Source organism: Typopeltis vanoorti, chromosome 2, assembly GCF_054136105.1.
Source record: "Typopeltis vanoorti isolate ZY-2024b chromosome 2, IOZ_Tvanoo_1.0, whole genome shotgun sequence".
Taxonomy (NCBI): Eukaryota; Metazoa; Arthropoda; class Arachnida; order Uropygi; family Thelyphonidae; genus Typopeltis; species Typopeltis vanoorti.
This window is the reverse complement of record NC_143550.1, coordinates 159,793,579-159,811,730: the sequence shown is the minus strand read 5'-3', so window position 1 is coordinate 159,811,730 and position 18,152 is coordinate 159,793,579. Positions and strand designations below refer to the sequence as shown.

Genomic DNA, 18,152 nt, shown 5'->3' with positions numbered 1-18,152 from the left:
CCAGTTTTTGTCTTTTTTTGTTTCAGTCACTCCTATTATGTCGATCTGGTACTTATCTAATACCTCAGCTAGCTCCATTTCTTTGCCATTCAGGCTTCTTACGTTGATAGTACCGATCTTTAACTCTTGTGATGTTGAGTTGGAGTGTGTTTTCAGATTTGTTCCAGTAGCTGACTTTTCGCTGTTCGCCCTGGTTCCCTGGTGAAAACAACGGGGGCCTTGTTTAACCAGGCGATGCCTCAGCCGACATGAAATTTTGTAATGTTGTACCATCATTTTTTTATTTTTGGTTAACCAATAAGAATACAATTTGGTCGGCTAAATCCCAAATTGCCAGCCCATCCTCATTCGTTCAGTATCCAAGTAGATACCCAAAAGGGTGCACCACGAGACGGTGAGAATTGGAAGGTCAGAAGTCCTGGTCGCTTCTCCGCATTCATTTTAATGGCTCTGTGGAGGTCTCCTCTTAGTTATACAGCTTTGACCCTTAAGCACTCCCTGTGTATAATTCTGCTTTTCAAATATTTCAGTAATTTTGGAGTCCTTTCTGTAAAGGACTTGTGTGTATTCTTTCCATCTTTTTTTGATGTCTGCTGCTTCTGTAAGATATCCTTTCTGACATTACAAACAGTCTTACATGATATATTCTGTCAAAAGCCTTAGCAGAATCCAAAAGTATCATCATGTATCCATTCCCCTTATTTAACTCAATGGTAACATTATAGAATGTGAGCAAGTTGCTCAAACATGACCTTCCCTTAGTAGACCCATGCTGTTTATTGCAATGTATAAAGACTGTGTGCGAGCCCTAAATCATCACTATCACTCTAGAAATAATCATAATTCGATAGTTGGATACATCAGTCTTTGCACCACCCTTGTGCAATTTGATTACCATACATTCTTTCTGCTCCTGTGGAGTCTTTTTCTATTCTGAGACTCAAACTATATAGCCTGATCATAGCAACAGTCAATTCAGCTGAACGCACTTTTAGCATTTCTGCTGATATCCCGTCAGTTCCCTATTGCCAAATTCTAATCTCTCCTCATACACATGAGCTTCTTCATTAACTGAAGAGGTAACAGGAGCTCGATGTTGCATTCATCAGGTTGATAGATTTAGCCAAATAGCCACTCATTAGGTAAATAATCTCTTCTATCGATGTCATCTGCATTCAGTAGTGATTCATATTTATTCTTTTGGGTTGTCTTTAGCTTTCAGATCCAGTTTCTTTTCATATTCAGGCTTAGTTTGCCAAAAACAACAGTTAGGACTCTTCAAGCTTGCTGCTTATAACTTTCATAACTGACATCATGCTTATGCACACAGTATTCATTTCATATCATCTTTTTGTTGTGAATATCTTGTGTAATGATATTGCATCATCAAAGTATTCTTTAAACATTTCTCATGCACTGACAATATCCTTTCTATCCAACAAACAATATCATAGTGCAGAATCCAGTATATTCCTCAGTTGGTCATAATTTCTTGCTTTGTAGTTCAGTAAGCTGAATGGAACATTATAAATTAGTGACCTCCAAGTGAGTATGGAATGATCATTGTCACCAACTGGAAGCAGAACAGTTAAGTCTTTTGCTGAAATCCTTTCTGACATTATAATCAGATCTAACACTCCTTGACTTCAAGTTCCTTCTGTAATATGCTGCTTGAGGAAATTGTCTTGTAAGAGCTCAATAAATTCAGTTTCATTCTTATGAGATATTACTGCTACCCAATCATTTAATGTTTGGATAATTAAAGTCCCTATTATGATTACTCATTTCTCACCCATCATCTTTATTTGGTAATGCTAATTGATCTTATTAGATTCCACTTTGCACCACACTGCTCCAAACTCATTTCTAGATGAAAAACTGTTACTAGTGTTGCAGTCATAGGTATGAACTGTAACTGGATTCAAGTTATCCAATATAATTACCAGCACTCCTCATCCCCTCCTATCCTTGCATATGCTTGATAAGTCCAAACTGGATGAACATAAAATCATCCTTTTCCTCAATCGTTTCCATAATAATGCCCATTCCCATCATTAACACAGTTACATAATGTTGTTGCTCTTACATACAGATTCTCATCATTCATCCCATCATAATTTAGTTTCCCTGACTTTCCATGTTAGGTCTCATACCAATTAATAATTTCTCAAGACTCCTACCAAACGCATTCGGCTGTCCCTCTTACACAAATCCATTCTTCCCTCAAACTCAATCCACACATTAAAAAAACTCACATTCATTCTTTTTGGACATCTCCTCTGCATGAATTGTTTGCCATCATAGACCTTATTCTTAATTTCTTTTTATCATAACTAAGTAATGAACTTATGATTTTCACTCTCGCTTCCTCCAGCAATTCTTTCATATCTCTCATACTGAACTTATCGCTAGTTAAGTTCTTCATATCTACTTAATAGCATGGGCTATTAAGTAGGTATGAGAAATACTATGGAGAAATACTGTATATCGAAATAAAGAAATAGTATATTTCTTTAATTTACAGTTTTGAGAGAATAATACCAGTTTATTCCAGCTGTCCATCATGTGGTCATAGTCCAATTAAGAAGCAGATTTTCTTTTCATCAGCAGGGCCAATCACTTTTCTCCTTGCTTTAAGTGGACTGATGTTCATCCAACCCTCTGTAATTGGAGATGATCAGTTCTAAAGTTGACTAATTGCTGAAGTCTTCAGCAATTAGTCAACTTTCAGGATTTTTTTATTTTAATAGTACAGACTGTACATATTTAGTTTATTATGAAGATTTCAGGTAAGTGACATTAATTTAAGCCAACACACATATTTTGAAACTTATTATTGTCTGCATTTGTTCTTTTCATGTGTTATGTATGGCATCTGTAGTCATTTGGGTTTTGTTGTCCCACTGTTTCCTTTGTTCCATTCCCTGCCATTTCTTTTGTCCTGTTTCCCACTCCTCCTCCCAACAGGAACAGAGTGGAGGGGAAAGCAATATTTTTCCCCTAAATTCACTATAGCAAAAAAAAAAAAAAAAAAAAAACCTTTAGTTATAACAAACTGTTTCTCTGAAGGAGTTCACTATAACTGTAGTTTATATAAAGCCTATACTAATTATTATAAATATTCTTTTTCAGATATATGCCACCTTTGCCTTTTTATGTCGTAACAAGCCAGAGTGCAATGAAATCCATCCATATATTTCATTTGTTCCTGTAAGTATTGATGCTTTTCAATTAAAATTAAACATAATTAAATATTTCAGCTTGAGCTGGTCTTCTGCCTTAAATGTTTATTAACTTTCCACTTTTCAAGTGCCATTTTTGCAGATGAAAGCAGCAGACTAATTATTGTTATTATTCACATCTTATGCTACCTATAACTACATCCATCTTCATCAAATTCCTGATATATACCCTCAAGGTGGAGGGGGGGGGGTGAAGGCACTGCATGAAATGCTTACATATGATTAACATCCCTTCAAGAATTTTCCCCCCAAATAAGTCTCTCAGAACTCTAGTAATGTTTCGATCATTTATTTCATTTTAAGTCACTTCTAACTGCATCAATCTGCCTAGATCTTGGTCTTCATCTGGGAATCTCAGCAAAATAGGTGTTTAATGCCAGCCATTAAACACCTGTTATGCTAACTTTTCCTTTTACATTCTATTTAAGTGACTGTACACTTGAGATAGTAATGTCACACATTACTAAATGCTAATAGTACCAAGTTTCTTCTTAATATCTTCATTTTTAACATGATTCTGCCATTAATAACATCCATTTGCTGTCCTATTCTTTTCTGAAAATTCATATCTGTGGTTTCTGATCTAGTCTTTGATCATTTTTTTTTTTTTTATTTCTAACATAACCTAACTCTCAGATCCATAAGTTACAGTTGGTTTGGACACTTGTATACAGCTAGTTTTGGGTTTTCTCATATTCCATAAAAATTTATGCACTTAATTCCTACAATATCAGTCTTTCTTAGTCTCTTCTCTCTTTCCATATTTAATTACACATTTTCACTAAAAATTGTGAATAAATAACTGAAATGATTCTCTATTCAGGTTGTAGCTGATATTTTTGGTGTTCTATCATTTCATAATTTTTGCCTTTTTATTGACGATTTTATTAGTAAATTTATTACAGCAATTAATCAGTTTATTAAGGAATCCTTCAGAGACTTCTACTGAATTTTTTAAGATATTATCTCTATAAATTAACGAGCTGGGATTAACATCTTTTATATATATATATATCAGGTCGAATGCTACTTTCCTTTATACTGTGATCCATATAGATGTTGAATAAGAGTTGTATTACACCTGATTTTACTTCAAGCCATCATCCTGTATCTCCTTCAATTTTAACTACTTAAATTTAAATATAGGCTACATGTAATAACGTAGTATTTTTAACAGCTCTTCTCTTGCCACCTTGTCATATATCTTTTCCAGATCTAAATACATATCCTGGCTTATATTCTAATTATTTCTTTATTAAACTATTATCTTAAAAATATTAAACTATTTATCTAAAGTAAATCTCTGTTCTTCTTCCACAATTTTTCCTAATGCATAAATCTTACCTGTGTATGCCAGGAAAGATTTATTCAATCTTCAAGTATGTTTGCGTAAATCGTTCCCTGTGTGATGGAGCTTATAGAATCTCCACTAATATAATAAAAGAAACCAAGAGTTTGATTACCCGAGCATCATCCTTTCAAAGAATAGTTACAATAGAACGTTAATCAACAAAATTCTACTTCAACCTCCAAGACAGTCAGATGAACATGAAAAACAAAACTTCAGAGGAATAGCAATCCTACCTATATATAACTGGTCACAGATAAAATATAAAGGTTGCCTTCTGTTCCATGAATAAGATCTCTAATTTACTGAAAATGCCAAAATTTTTCCACCTGTTAAAAAACCAGGTTCTCCAAGATCAGTTATAGCTGTGGTTTACACTACATAGGACAGACAAGCAGGTCAGGAGAGATATGCCAACCTGAACACATCAAGGATGTTGAAAAAAAAAACAGGACTGCAGTACATACAACTGAAACCAAACATCAAGTAGTAATGGAACAAAGAAAACTGCTCCACATAAAATACAGATTTTTCTCAAGAGTGTTCAAAGAATCAGCTGAAATGATTAAACATCCTCAACAGTGCAACAAAAAACAAGGGATGATTTTACAGCAAATCTGGTTTTCTCTAATTCTACATGACATGCATTGTAGTTATCAGTAGTATGCACCAGACCAAAAACCAGCAAACAACATCAAAGCAAATGTGCACTTTTGATTGTTATTCCTGTTCAAATATTTTCATTATGTACATTACCTGTTATAACCTGTTTTTAAGTTTACTCACATATTTCTCCTGATGTGAAACACATGAATTTTTGTGAAAGTAGTAGAGTAATCAATGAAATAGTATCCTATCAGATCTGGTTCTTTCTTGAAGTTTTTTTTTTTAATTCGTATAGGGTCCTCCCCCCATTCCTTATCCATCCCTTAGGACTGGTTGAGCCCTCCTAATGACGAGTTAAGTATGTATTTATGAACTGTAAATCCATGTATGTTCTGAGGGAAGAAAAACCTGAGTTTCTGAGTGAAAAAACTCTCTACCTCCGTATGAGACCGTTAACTCACATTTTTTATTATTATTATTATTATTCAGGCCTCCATGGAGTCAAAAGACGCATCATGAGGAGGTCCTTCCTAAGAACATAAAGTCTGTCAAGACTCATCGAGGGGAGGTTCCCCCCCCCCCCTCTAAGAAACACAAAGTCTATCATACCACTCCTTAAACTCATTGACCGTTCTCGCTCCCACCGCTCCTTACCCTCTTGCTCACAGTTTCCTTTCGTAACTTCCAGGGATGGCCTCTTGTCATCACTCCTTCCCGCTGTTCAACCAAGCGAAAGAACTCCCCAGTGTCAACCCTGTAACCACCTCTCAACAGTTTAAAAGTCTTAATCATTTAGTCGAAAGAGAACAGATAAAGGTTCCTCACATCATAGATGGGAATCAAACTCAGGTCTTTCTGGCCAAAGGGCTTCGTCTATACCGACTGAGCTACGGAAGCTACTAGTATGACCTCCCTCCATAGAAACCTATGCAGTGACAGATAATGAACATCCAGAAAGGAAACTGTTGATCTAATTACAAAATGGTAGCAGTTCATAAGATGGCAATTTGTTGAGTAGTCCTCTATGCTAGATCCAATTAAATGCCTTGGCAATGTCAAGAGGAAGCATAGTTATCTCAGACACTCTCCACAGCATGTATCAAACAGAATACCAGAGATTGGAGATTTATGTAAGATTTGGTATGAATCCAGAGAATTCATATTGATAGTTGTTGATTTACTGGTGGACCTTCTGGTAGCAAAGATAATGATGCTTATGGACTTCATCCATTATGTCAGAGAAGACTAAGAGGAGATCAATGGATTAATAGTTTTAGGATTGCCATTATCAATGGATTGATAGTTGCAGACTTATTTTCTTTTCTTTTTTTTCTTTTTTTTTGAATAGGCTGATCATATTGGGTAGGTGTTGGTTCTGGAACATATAGAATTTTTTGGTATGTATATATTATATATGTGTGGGGGGGGGTATTCAAATTTCTTTTGTCTTTTTTGGCAAGGCATATTGTGCACTGTTTCAGGTATGATTGCTGGTTTATTATCTCTGCAGGAATTGGAGGAGAAGAATGATTAAGAGTGAGCTTGTCTGTATGCATTGTTACAGTAGTTGCATCTAGATGTGAGCACAAATAAACAGAAGTTGTGCTCATTGGCCTTTTTTTGTCAGAGAGAAGCCCTCTGAAAGTCAGATTTTGATTTGTTGTTAGTTGTTTTGCAGTGATTTTTATTTTTTGCACACTTTGGAAACTAATGCTTGGGTATTGGACAGGTTGTTTTAATAGATTTAGGTAATGCAGATATTTCTTCTATCAAGGATAGAAGGTTACTGGAGTTACTGTTCTGTAACTCCAGTCAGAGTAAGTATTTGGACACTTACTACAACAATAATCTTGAACAAATTGCATATACTATGGAATATCCTCCCTTTCAAAGGATATAATAGGTTGTGATTGTGTTGAGAGGGAGGATATTCCACAGGATATGAAAACTGTTATTCAAGATTATGGCCCAAGTTACTGAGAGGAGAGGTGACTTCTATATTATACTTGGAAGGTGAGTCTGTTAAGAAAATATTAAATATTGCATGAGTGGATTATCTGGTATTCTGTTTGGTGGGCAGATGATTTAGATCATTGCTTCAGCAGATAATTTAGCATCTCTTCCAGCTTGGTCAGTGGAATTAGGGGAGGGACAGGGTAGCAGCCATTTTGACATGAAAGTCCCAGGATAAATCACTTTTATCCCAGGATAAAAGTGATTTTCTGAATTAGAATAATGGTTATTGTTAAGATTTTTGTATTCTCTGGCATGGAATATCCAACTGTAGAAATGAACAAGTGCTACCCTTGTGACAAAAGAAGTCATTGTTTGTTTTTTTTAAATATCTGCTTGTAAATAGGAATGCAGAAAATTTATATGTATATAGTGATATAATTTGGGGGTGCTTAAGGGTCAAAGCTGTATAACTGAGAGGAGACCTCCACATAGCCTTTAAAGGAATGCGGAGAACCGACCAGGGCTTCTGACCTAATGTCCAATCCTCACCTTCTCGTGGTGCACCCTGTTGGGTATCTACTTTGATACTGAACGAACGAGGATGGGCTGGCAATTTGGGATTTAGCCGACCAAATTGTATTCTTATTGGTTAAACCAAAATAAAAAATGATGGTACAACATGACAAAATTTCATGCTGGCTGGGGCGTCGCCCGGTTAAACAAGGCCCCCGTTGTTTTCACCAGGGAACCAGGGCAAACAGCGAAAAGTTGGCTACTGGAACAAATCTGAAAACAAACCCCAACTCAACATCACCAGAGTTAAAGATCGGTACTATCAACGTAAGAAGCCTGAATGGCAAAGAAATGGAGCTAGCTGAGGAATTAGATAAGTACCAGATCGACATAATAGGGGTGACTGAAACAAAAAAGACCAAAACTGGTGAGATCTTTCTGAGCAATAAATACAAAATGTTATATTCAGGCAATGACAATCAAGGAAAAGAAGGAGTAGCCATAGTATTCAACACAAAATACGAGGCTAATCTTCTTGAATGGCAGTCAGTCTCAAGTAGAGTAATGTGGGCAAATATGAGAATGGGGAACTGGACAATGAGACTTATTTGTGCCTATGGTCCCACAGAAGGTTCTACTAAGGTAGAAGTGGAGGAATTTTTTGAGGCTTTAGAAAAAGCAACTGACACAATCAAAAAGGAAAAGTTGGTCCTTGTTGGGGATCTAAATAGTAGAGTAGGAAATGATTGTGAGATATACAAAAATATTTTGGGAAAATTTGGAGAAAAGAGCAAAGCTAATAATAATGGCAAATATTTGTTGGATTTCTGCTCAGGACATGGACTGGTTATTACTAACACCATGTTCCAACATAAAAATGTGCACAAATTCACATAGAGAGAAGAGGCTAGGAATAAGAAAAGTCTCATTGACTATGTTATTGTTGATAGTGATGTTTTCTCCCTGGTGCAGGACACCAGAGTGTACAGAGGATTTGAAATTGGAAGTGATCACTATTTAGTCTTGAGCAGGATAAAATTGAATTTCATATTGAAAAGAATAACATGTAAGAAAGTTTTAAAGCGAATAAAAGTTGAGCAGCTCTCAGATGTGAACTGTAGACTAAAATACAGAAATATTATTGAAAAGAAAATGAAAGAGTTTGAGAACAGGAATCAAACCTTTGAGATTCAGTGGCAAACTCTGAAGGAAACATTGATTGATTCTGAGAGAGAGCCATGTGGTGAGGTTGTGTGCAAGGATAAAAAAATCAGAACTCCCTGGTGGACACAGCAGTGAAGGAAAAGAAGAAAGCATATCAAAAGTTCCTGGCAAATAAGTCAGCTTTTACTCTTACAGAATACAGAGACAAATGTAAGAAAGCTAAACAGTGTGTAAAACTAGCTAAACAAAAGTCATGGGAGGACTTTGGCAAGAATATAGAAAATAAATATCAAGAAGGTGGCAAAATATTCTGGAGGGTGTTGAAGAAGCTTAGGAATGGAGGAAAGAGAGTTGTAAAAGGAATTAGAGATGATAAAGGTGAAATGAAAATGGGAGAAAAAGATATCCTTGAAGTATGGAGTAATTACTTTGAAAAACTGCTAAATGAAACAAGCAGTGATGACAGCACAGTGATAAAAAACACTGACCAGGCATGCAGTGAGGAATACATATCCATACTTGAAGTAGAAAAAGCCATCAAAGGCTTGAAATGTGGAAAGGCAGCAGGAGTAGATGATATTCGACCAGAAATGCTGAAGTATGCTGGTATAAGAGTCTTACAGTGGCTGCACTGCATAGTTCAGAAAGCCTGGACAGAGGGACGAATTCCCGATGATTGGAGTAGAGGTCTCATAGTACCCATATATAAAAAGGGAAATAAAACTGAATGCAAGAATTACAGAGGTATTTCCCTACTGAGTGTTCCTGGCAAGATCTATGCAAGTATACTTGAGAAACGGTTGAGAAGAATTGTGGAAGAAAAGCTTGGCGAAGAACAAGCTGGATTCAGGCCAAATAGAGGCTGTCAGGATCAGATCTTCACTTTACGACAAATAGTCGAGAAAGCATGGGAATATAACAAAGATCTGTATTTAAGTTTTGTCGATTTGGAAAAGGCATATGACAAGGTGCCAAGAGAGAAGCTATTCAATACGCTGCAGTTATATAGTGTCAATGGGGCATTATATCAAGCAATACTTAGTCTTTATTTGAGTTGTGAGTCAGCAGTTAGAATTGATGGAAGTACAGGAAGATGGTTTAATGTTAAATCTGGTGTGAGACAAGGATGTACATTATCCCCTCTGTTATTCGTTATCTATATGGATCACATTATGAAGGAATGTGGTATTAAACCTGATATCAAAATTGGAGATGTTAATGTCAGCTCTTTGCTTTATGCGGATGATGTTATACTTCTAAATAAATCCGCTACAAGCCTGCAAGATTCTCTGACTAAATTGAATAGCTGTTGTAATAGAAATGGTATGAAGGTCAGCAATAAAAAGACAAAGACAATGAAAATAGGCAGAATCATTGAAAATGTCAACTGTGTTGTGAATGGAGAACCTGTGGAACAAGTAAAACATTTCAGCTACTTAGGCACAGTTTTTACTGAAGATGGTAAACTATATATAGAAATAGACAACAGAATCAGCAAAGCTGGTATCGTGGGAAGTCAATTGAATAAATTCATATGGAATAAGAAAGAAATTAGTCGGAACACTAAATTAGCTGTATACAAGACTGTGTTCAAACCAATTTTAACTTATGGATCTGAGAGCTGGGTCAGAAGTAAAACACTTGACCAAAGACTAGAGACCGCAGATATGAGAGTCCTGAGAAAGATTAGAGGCGTGAACAGATGGCATCAATGGCAATATCATATTAAAAACGAGGATATTAGGAAAGAACTTGACATTGTCAGCATCGAGGAATGTGTTAGCAGAGCTAATCGTAGGTGGTATGGTCACTTAAATAGAATGGGAGAGGAAAGATTAGCAATACAAGTGTTCTCTGCCAGGTTGGCAGGAAAACGACCCAGAGGAAGACCAAGATGTAGGTGGATTGATACGGTACAAAGTGCCTTAGACGATAGAAATATAAGATCTGATAATGTTGGAGTCTTGACAAGTAACAGACTGATTTGGAGGAAAATTGTACATAGGAAGTTAGTAATGATGTAATTTTTTCATGTAGTACTGTCATATCCTGTACACCCCTTGAGGGTAATAGGCAGGAATTTGATGATGATGATGATGATATAATTTGAGATGTGAAATATTATGTTACAGTGTGGCTCACAAATCGTAATCGTATTATCCTGTCCTGAGATGAGTACATAATTTTTCAGTGTTTGGCATTTCAGTTGTATATTTTTAAGAATTATTTTTTTTCCCTTCCCCTTTATCCTACAAATGATTTCTATAATACTAGGAAAATAATCAACAAGTTGGTATCTTAAGTGGTGATAGGTATCTGAAATGGAGTATTGGTTTCATGTTTGTTTTCTGTCTGCTCTCTTCTAGAGATATACTTCTTGGGTATTGAAGTATTAATAATTCATTCATATTTATTAATTAATGGTTGTAATTTCAACCAGTACCAATAGTTTACATAATATGAAAATTGGTAAAAAAGAAGTATGGTTAAAAATGCTAAGTAAAGATTACATTGAATCACTTCAGTAAACTGCTTTATTCTTATTAAATAATTAAAAATTATTTTTCTTTCAGATAATCTCATATGTTACACTTCGCAATATTAGTGGCCTTTTAAGGACAAGGTATAGCACATTCTTTGCATGGTTTGGAAAAATATCTCTTGAGGTATGTTGAAGAATAATTCATAATTGGAAGCAAATTTTAATGAAATAGTCATCAAATTCCTGATTTGTACCTTCACGGGGTGTACTGGATATGATAGTACTACATGAAAAACTTACATCATTAATAACTTCCTATCTACAATTTTCCTCCAAATCAGTCTGTTACTTGTCAAAACTCCAATATTATCAGTCCACTTATATCTTGGTCTTCCTCTGGGTCGTTTTGCTGCCAACCTGGCAGAGAACACTTGTTTTGCTAATCTTTCCTCACCCATTCTGTTTAAGTGTCCATACCACCTGAGATTAGCTCTGCTAATGCATTCCTGGATGCTGACAATGTCAAGTTCTTTCCAAATATCCTCGTTTTTTAATATGATATTGCCATTGTTGCCATCTGTTCACGCCTATAATCTTTCTTAGGACTCTCATATCTGTGGTCCTTAGTCTTTGGTCAAGTGTTTTACTTCTGACCCAGCTCTCAGATACGTAAGTTAAAATTGGTTTAAACACTGTCTTATATACAGCTAATTTAGTGTTCCGACTAATTTCTCTCTTATTCCGTATAAATTTATTCAGTTGACTTCCTAGCATACCAGCTTTGTTGATTCTATTGTCTATTTTCATATTTAATTTACCATCTTCAGTAAAAATCATGCCTAAGTAGCTGAAATGTTTTACTTGTTCCACAGATTCCCAGTTCACAACACAATTGACATTTTCAACAATTCTACCTATTTTCATTGTCTTTCTCTTTTTATTGCTGACCTTCATACCATACCTATTACAACATTTATTCAATTTAGTTAGGGAATCTTCCAAGCATGTAGTGGATTTATTTAGAAGTATAACATCGTCTGCATAAACCAGAGTGCTGACTTTAATATCTTCAATTTTGATATCATGTTTAATACCACTTTCCTTCATAATGTGATCCAAATAGATAATGAATAACAGAGGGGATAATGTACATCCTTGTCTCACACCAGATTAAACATTAAACCATCATCCTGTACTTCCTTCAATTCTAACTGCTGATTTACAACTCAAATGAAGACTAAGAATTGCTTGATATAATGCCTCATTTACACCATATAACTGGCATATTGAATAGCTTCTCTCTTGGCACCTTGTCATATGCCTTTTCCAGATTGACAAAACTTCAATACAGATCCTTGTTATATTCCCATGCTTTTTCAACTATTTGTAGTAAAGTGAAGATCTGATCCTGACAGCCTCTATTTGGCCTGAATCCAGCTTGTTCCTCACCAAGCTTTTCTTCCACAATTCTTCTGAACCATTTCTCAAGTATACTTGCATAGATCTTGCCAGGAACACTCAGTAGAGAAATACGTCTGTAATTCTCACATTCAGTTTTATATCCTTTTTTATATATGGGTACTATTAGAGCTTCACTCCAATCATCAGGAAGTTGTCCCTCTGACCAGGCTTTCTGAACTGTACAGTGCAGCCACTGTATGACTTTTATACCACCATACTTCAGCATTTCTGGTCGAATATCATCTACTCCTGCTGCCTTTCCACATTTTAAGCTTTTGATGGCTTTTTCTACTTCAGGTAAGGATATATATTCCTGCCTGTATGCCGGTTGAGTGTTTTTTAACACTGTACTATCATTGCTTGTTTCGTTTAGCAAATTTTCAAAGTAATTACTCCATACTTCAAGGATATCTTTTTCTCCTGTTTTCATGTCACCTTAATATCTCTAATTCCTTTTACAGCACTTTTTCCTCCATTTTTAAGCTTCTTCAACTACCTCCAGAATATCTTACCACCTTCTTGATATTTATTTTCTATGTTCTTGTGAAAGTCCTCCCATGACTTTTGTTTAGCCAGTTTTACACAGTGTTTTGCTTTATTACATTTGTTTCTATATTCTCTAAGAGCACAAGCTGACTTATTTCCCAAGAACTTTTGATATGCTTCTTCTTTAACTTCCTGTGTCCACCATGGAGTTGTGATTTTTCTATCCTTGCAGACAACCTCACCACGTGCCTCTCTGGCTGACTCAATTTGGGCTTTCTTCGAGGCTTGCCACTGAATCTCCAACGTTTTGGTTCCTGTTCTCCAACTCTTTCATTTTTTCTTGAATAATGTTTGTGTATTTCAGTCTACAGTTCACATCTGAGACGTGCCCAACTTTTATTCCCTTTAAAACTTTCTCATATGCTCTTCTTTTCAATATGAAATTCAATTTTATCCTCTCAATACTAAATAGTGATCACTTCCAATTTCAAATCCTCTGTACACTCTGGTGTCCTGCACTAGTGGAAAAACATCACTATCAACAATAACATAGTCAATGAGACTTCTTATTCCTAGCCTCTTCTCTCCATGTGAATTTCTGCACATTTTTATGTTGGAACATGGTGTTAGTAATAACCAGTCCATGTCCTGAGCAGAAATCCAACAAATATTTGCCATTATTATTAGCTTTGCTCTTTTCTCCAAATTTTCCCAAAATATTTTTATATGTCTGACAACGATTTCCTGCTCTGCTATTTAGATCCCCAACAAGGACCAACTTTTCCTTTTTCATTGTATCAGTTGCTTTCTGTAAAGCTTCAAAAAATTCCTCCACTTCTACCTTAGTAGAACCTTCTGTGGGACCATAGGCACAAATAAGTCTCATTGTCCAGTTCCCCATTCTGATATTTGCCGATATCACTCTGCTTAAGACTACCTGCCATTCAAGATGATTAGCTTCGTATTTAATGTTGAATACTATGGTTACACCTTCTTTTCCTTGATTGTCATTGCCTGAATATAACATTTTGTATTTATTGCTCAGAAAGATCTCACCAGTTTTGGTCTTTTTTGTTTCAGTCACCCCTATTATGTCGATCTGGTACTTATCTAATTCCTCAGCTAGCTCCATTTCTTTGCCATTCAGGCTTCTTATGTTGATAGTACTGATCTTTAACTCCGGTGATATTCGGTTGGGGGTGTGCTTTTAGATTTGTTCCAGTAGCTGACTTTTTGCTGTTCGCCCTATTTCCCTGGCGAAAACAACTGGGGCCTTGCTTAACTGGGCGACACACCATCCAGCATGAAATTTTGTCATGTTGCATCATCATTTGTATGTCGGTTTAAGCCAATAAGAATACGATTTGGTCGGCTAAATCCCAAATTGTCAGCCCATCCTCATTCGTTCAGTATCCAGGTAGATACTCAACAGGGTGCACCACAAGAAGGTGAGGATTGAACATAAGGTCAGAAACCTTGGTCGGTTCTCTGCCTCCCTTTAAAGGCTATGTGGAGGTCTCCTCTCAGTTATACAGCTTTGACCCTTAAGCATCGCTGAAATAGTTTGGTACAATATCTCATCTTATCTTCATTATACCCTCTTTTACCTTGCGGTGTCGAGGGTCCATTGATCATCGGACCTCACACCATTTACACGATAAGGTGGTCAGCCTTATGCCCCAGTGTATCCTATGGTCTGTAGTGTTGAGTTCTCAAGGCCAGTTTGCCTGCTTTGCGGGATGAAAAACCCCAGAATAAACTGGGGAAAAAACCCTGCTGTTCACGGCCAAGACTGGCTAACTTGGATATGGCTGAGGAAGATCCTTCAGCTCCTCACGTCAACGACGGGAATCGAACCTAGGACACTCCTTCCCCAGGCATATGGTTGCGAAGCGCATAGCCACTAGGCTAACCGCGCGGACTCAAAATTGATACAATATAAAATTGTTATATTACTTTTTTTTTTTTTTTGCAAAGGCATTTTGCAAATGGAGTAATGGAATAAATTAGAACAAATGGAAGATGGATACGACACTGGTTAAATGGATAAGAGGGTGGCTGCTGGACAGATATCAAAAAGTGGTATATGGAGTGGCAGAATCGAGGCGAAAATAGGTGACTAATGGTGTGTCACAAGGCTTATTGCTAGGACCATTGCTGTTTAATTTGTACATAAATTATATAGGAAATAACCTGAAGGGAAATATTCAATTGTTTGCTAATGATGCGAAATTAGGTAGCGTAATAGTTAATCAACGCGATGTGGAAAGCTTGCAGAATGATTTAAGTAGACTGTTATTATGGGCAAAAGTTAACGGGTGTCAGTTTAATGTTTAGAAATGTAAAGTTATGCATTTTGGGGTAAATAAATTACAAGCCGTGTATCACATTGATGGCACTGTACTCCAGGAAATAGATGAAGCTAGAAATTTAGAGGTAGTGGTAGACAGAGAGTTAATGTTTAGAGGACATATTGAACCACATCCTTAAGTTATGTGATCATGAAAATTGATTTGTTGTATCTCTTCTGGCCATTACTGTTTAATTAATCCCAAACCATGCACTTATAGTGTCAAATGTCCCCTGATGGCAGAATTTTGTACTATTTTTTTATCTTCTGTTAATCAAAACCCCATGTTCCAGAGTGTACTTACACCAAGTTTGGCTGAATTTTGTCCAATACATTTTTTTGCTACAGGGCTCTGAACATCTCCTCTTTAATTATGGCCACCCTGTACTAAAATTGGAATGATACAGAGAAGTTTAGCATGGGCCCTGCACAAGGATGACATGCAAAATTGTGAAGCATTCTTTTTGAAGCATCTCCATAATATAATTGGTAGAACAACAGAACATTGCACCCTTCAATTGAAAATGATCTGGGTTTAATTCTCTTCCTGACAAGAGGAATCTTTATATGGATGTTTTCAATTGAAGGTAAGTTAGCCAATCTCATAGAGAGGTAGCAAGGTTTTTCCCTTCTGGAAACTCGGATTTTCCATCCTGCATACGGGCAATTTGGCCATGAGAACACATGTAATTCACAGACCAAAAATACTGTTATTGTTGTTGGTGGTGGTGATAATGGGCAGTAGATGGTGTTGTAATAGTAGAGGCGTTGTGTAGATGAAGAGATGTGTGGCAGAGTAGGGTGGAGTGCCCTTCCCGCAATTAGTCCTTGGAAGTGTCATGCAATAACAATAAATTGTTACATTTTTGTGTGTCTTCCCATCATCCACAGTACTAACATACTATAGTATTTATTTCTTTATTTATTTTATTTTATTTATTTTTTGTGATTTACATAGTCTGGAAATGCCAGCAAAGGTTGGTCAATTGGTAGAGTCTCAGCTACTAATGGCTCATGCAGAAAAGTTAAGCAAGTCTGAGCACAGTTAGTAGTTGGAAGGGGCCCAATAGTTCAATGCTGCTGGCACTCTGCTGAGGGCTAGCCATTCTCACAGAGTTAACTTCACCCAGTAAACTGATGTATGTCAGACCTCTGTGCTCTTGGGGCACATAGAGGATATGACAACAACATAGTCTGGAAAACCCTTCTAGAGACTAAATGGAACTTTTTCATGTCACTTCAGACCTCCAGTGAGTAGGGTGGTAGTCTCACACTTGGTGATGAAATTCACCTAATGACAGTCACAAATGTCCATGGCAGGATTTGAACCTACAGTCTGTTGGGTGGAGAACAGTACATTTACCACTTGGCCATCCAGGCAGCATACATATAGTTTAGTGATAAAGAATATACAAGTAAAATTGGTGTACTTTAATTAACAGAATCCATTTCCCATTGTCTAGTAATTTTATCAGTTACTGTTATTAAAAGAAAACTATTAAATATAATTTCATATAAGAATTTCATATTTTAAAACTTGTGGTATGTTGGTGATACTAAAAATACACTTTTCCATAACTTGTCTTTTCCCACCTAAACTTGACTCTTTTTTGGAATAATTGTTTAATGTTCATAAATAACTTGTTTTTATGGCAGTCTCCTATACACAGAGCTTGATCTGTATTAACTTAAAATATATGCAAGTATAAATTACATTATTAATAAATACCAGTTAGATTGTAAATTGTCTTTTTCTTTATTTCTTTAGTTATTCATAGCTCAGTATCACATCTGGCTTGCAGCAGACACTCATGGAGTATTGGTCTTGGTGCCTAGTTACCCTGTTCTGAATGTAATGGTGACATCATTTATTTTTGTCTGCATTGCTCATGAGATAAAGCTTCTTACGCATATACTAGTGAAATATGCCATTCCTATGGATTGGCGGTATTTGTCTCGTAACGTTATCATCTTTTTCCTGGTGCTGGTTCCCATCGGGATTCATGATGGCATGTTTTGATTAAGCCATCTAAACAGAAACTGTACAAATAAATTTCTGCTGCTGGTCAGCAGATAGTTGTATTTTACCTTCTTATTCTGTACAAAAAAAAAAAAAAAAACGTAAGCTGTAAAAATAAATTCAGAATTTTGACATATTTCTTGTTCAAAAAATAAGAAAACCCTCACTAAGAAAATTACAGTTAACTCTCACCATAGCATGTTAAAGATACCAAGCAATTTTAAACCTGGTTTTACTCCATTTTTTCCAAGTAAGCAAACAGACAATGTCACGTTTGCACCTGCAATTTATGCAAGACTAGCTGATCCCACAGGTAGTGCAAGACCATGGCAACTCGTGGTAAAAGTGGAGCAAGCTCTGATCACTAATCTTAATATTTACCCTTAATGCCAAAACACATCTCCAAGAAGGGGATGTGTGATGTTTTGTATTAAAGGCACGGGGCCACTACCCAGACTGGTTTCGACCTTTATTGAGGTCTCATCAGTGGGAGCCAGGCTAGAAATACCAAGATTTAGTAATGC

General features: G+C 36.3%; 1 protein-coding gene and 1 pseudogene across 2 annotated transcripts in view; both read left to right on the top strand.

Annotated features, from left to right (window-relative positions):
* The window catches only part of LOC150109573 (N-acetylneuraminate (7)9-O-acetyltransferase), a 181,487-nt gene extending 163,775 nt beyond the window's left edge, over window positions 1-17,712 (top strand). For both annotated transcript variants that reach the window (XM_090409091.1, XM_090409082.1), the window contains 3 exons: window positions 3,133-3,210; window positions 11,403-11,495; window positions 17,377-17,712. In XM_090409091.1, coding sequence (XP_090265217.1) covers window positions 3,133-3,210; window positions 11,403-11,495; window positions 17,377-17,628 — 423 coding nt within the window. In that variant the 3' untranslated portion in view covers window positions 17,629-17,712. The remainder of the gene's footprint in view (window positions 1-3,132; window positions 3,211-11,402; window positions 11,496-17,376) is intronic.
* LOC150109574 (U6 spliceosomal RNA) lies at window positions 15,984-16,074 on the top strand (annotated as a pseudogene).
* Window positions 17,713-18,152: the final 440 nt, after the last annotated feature.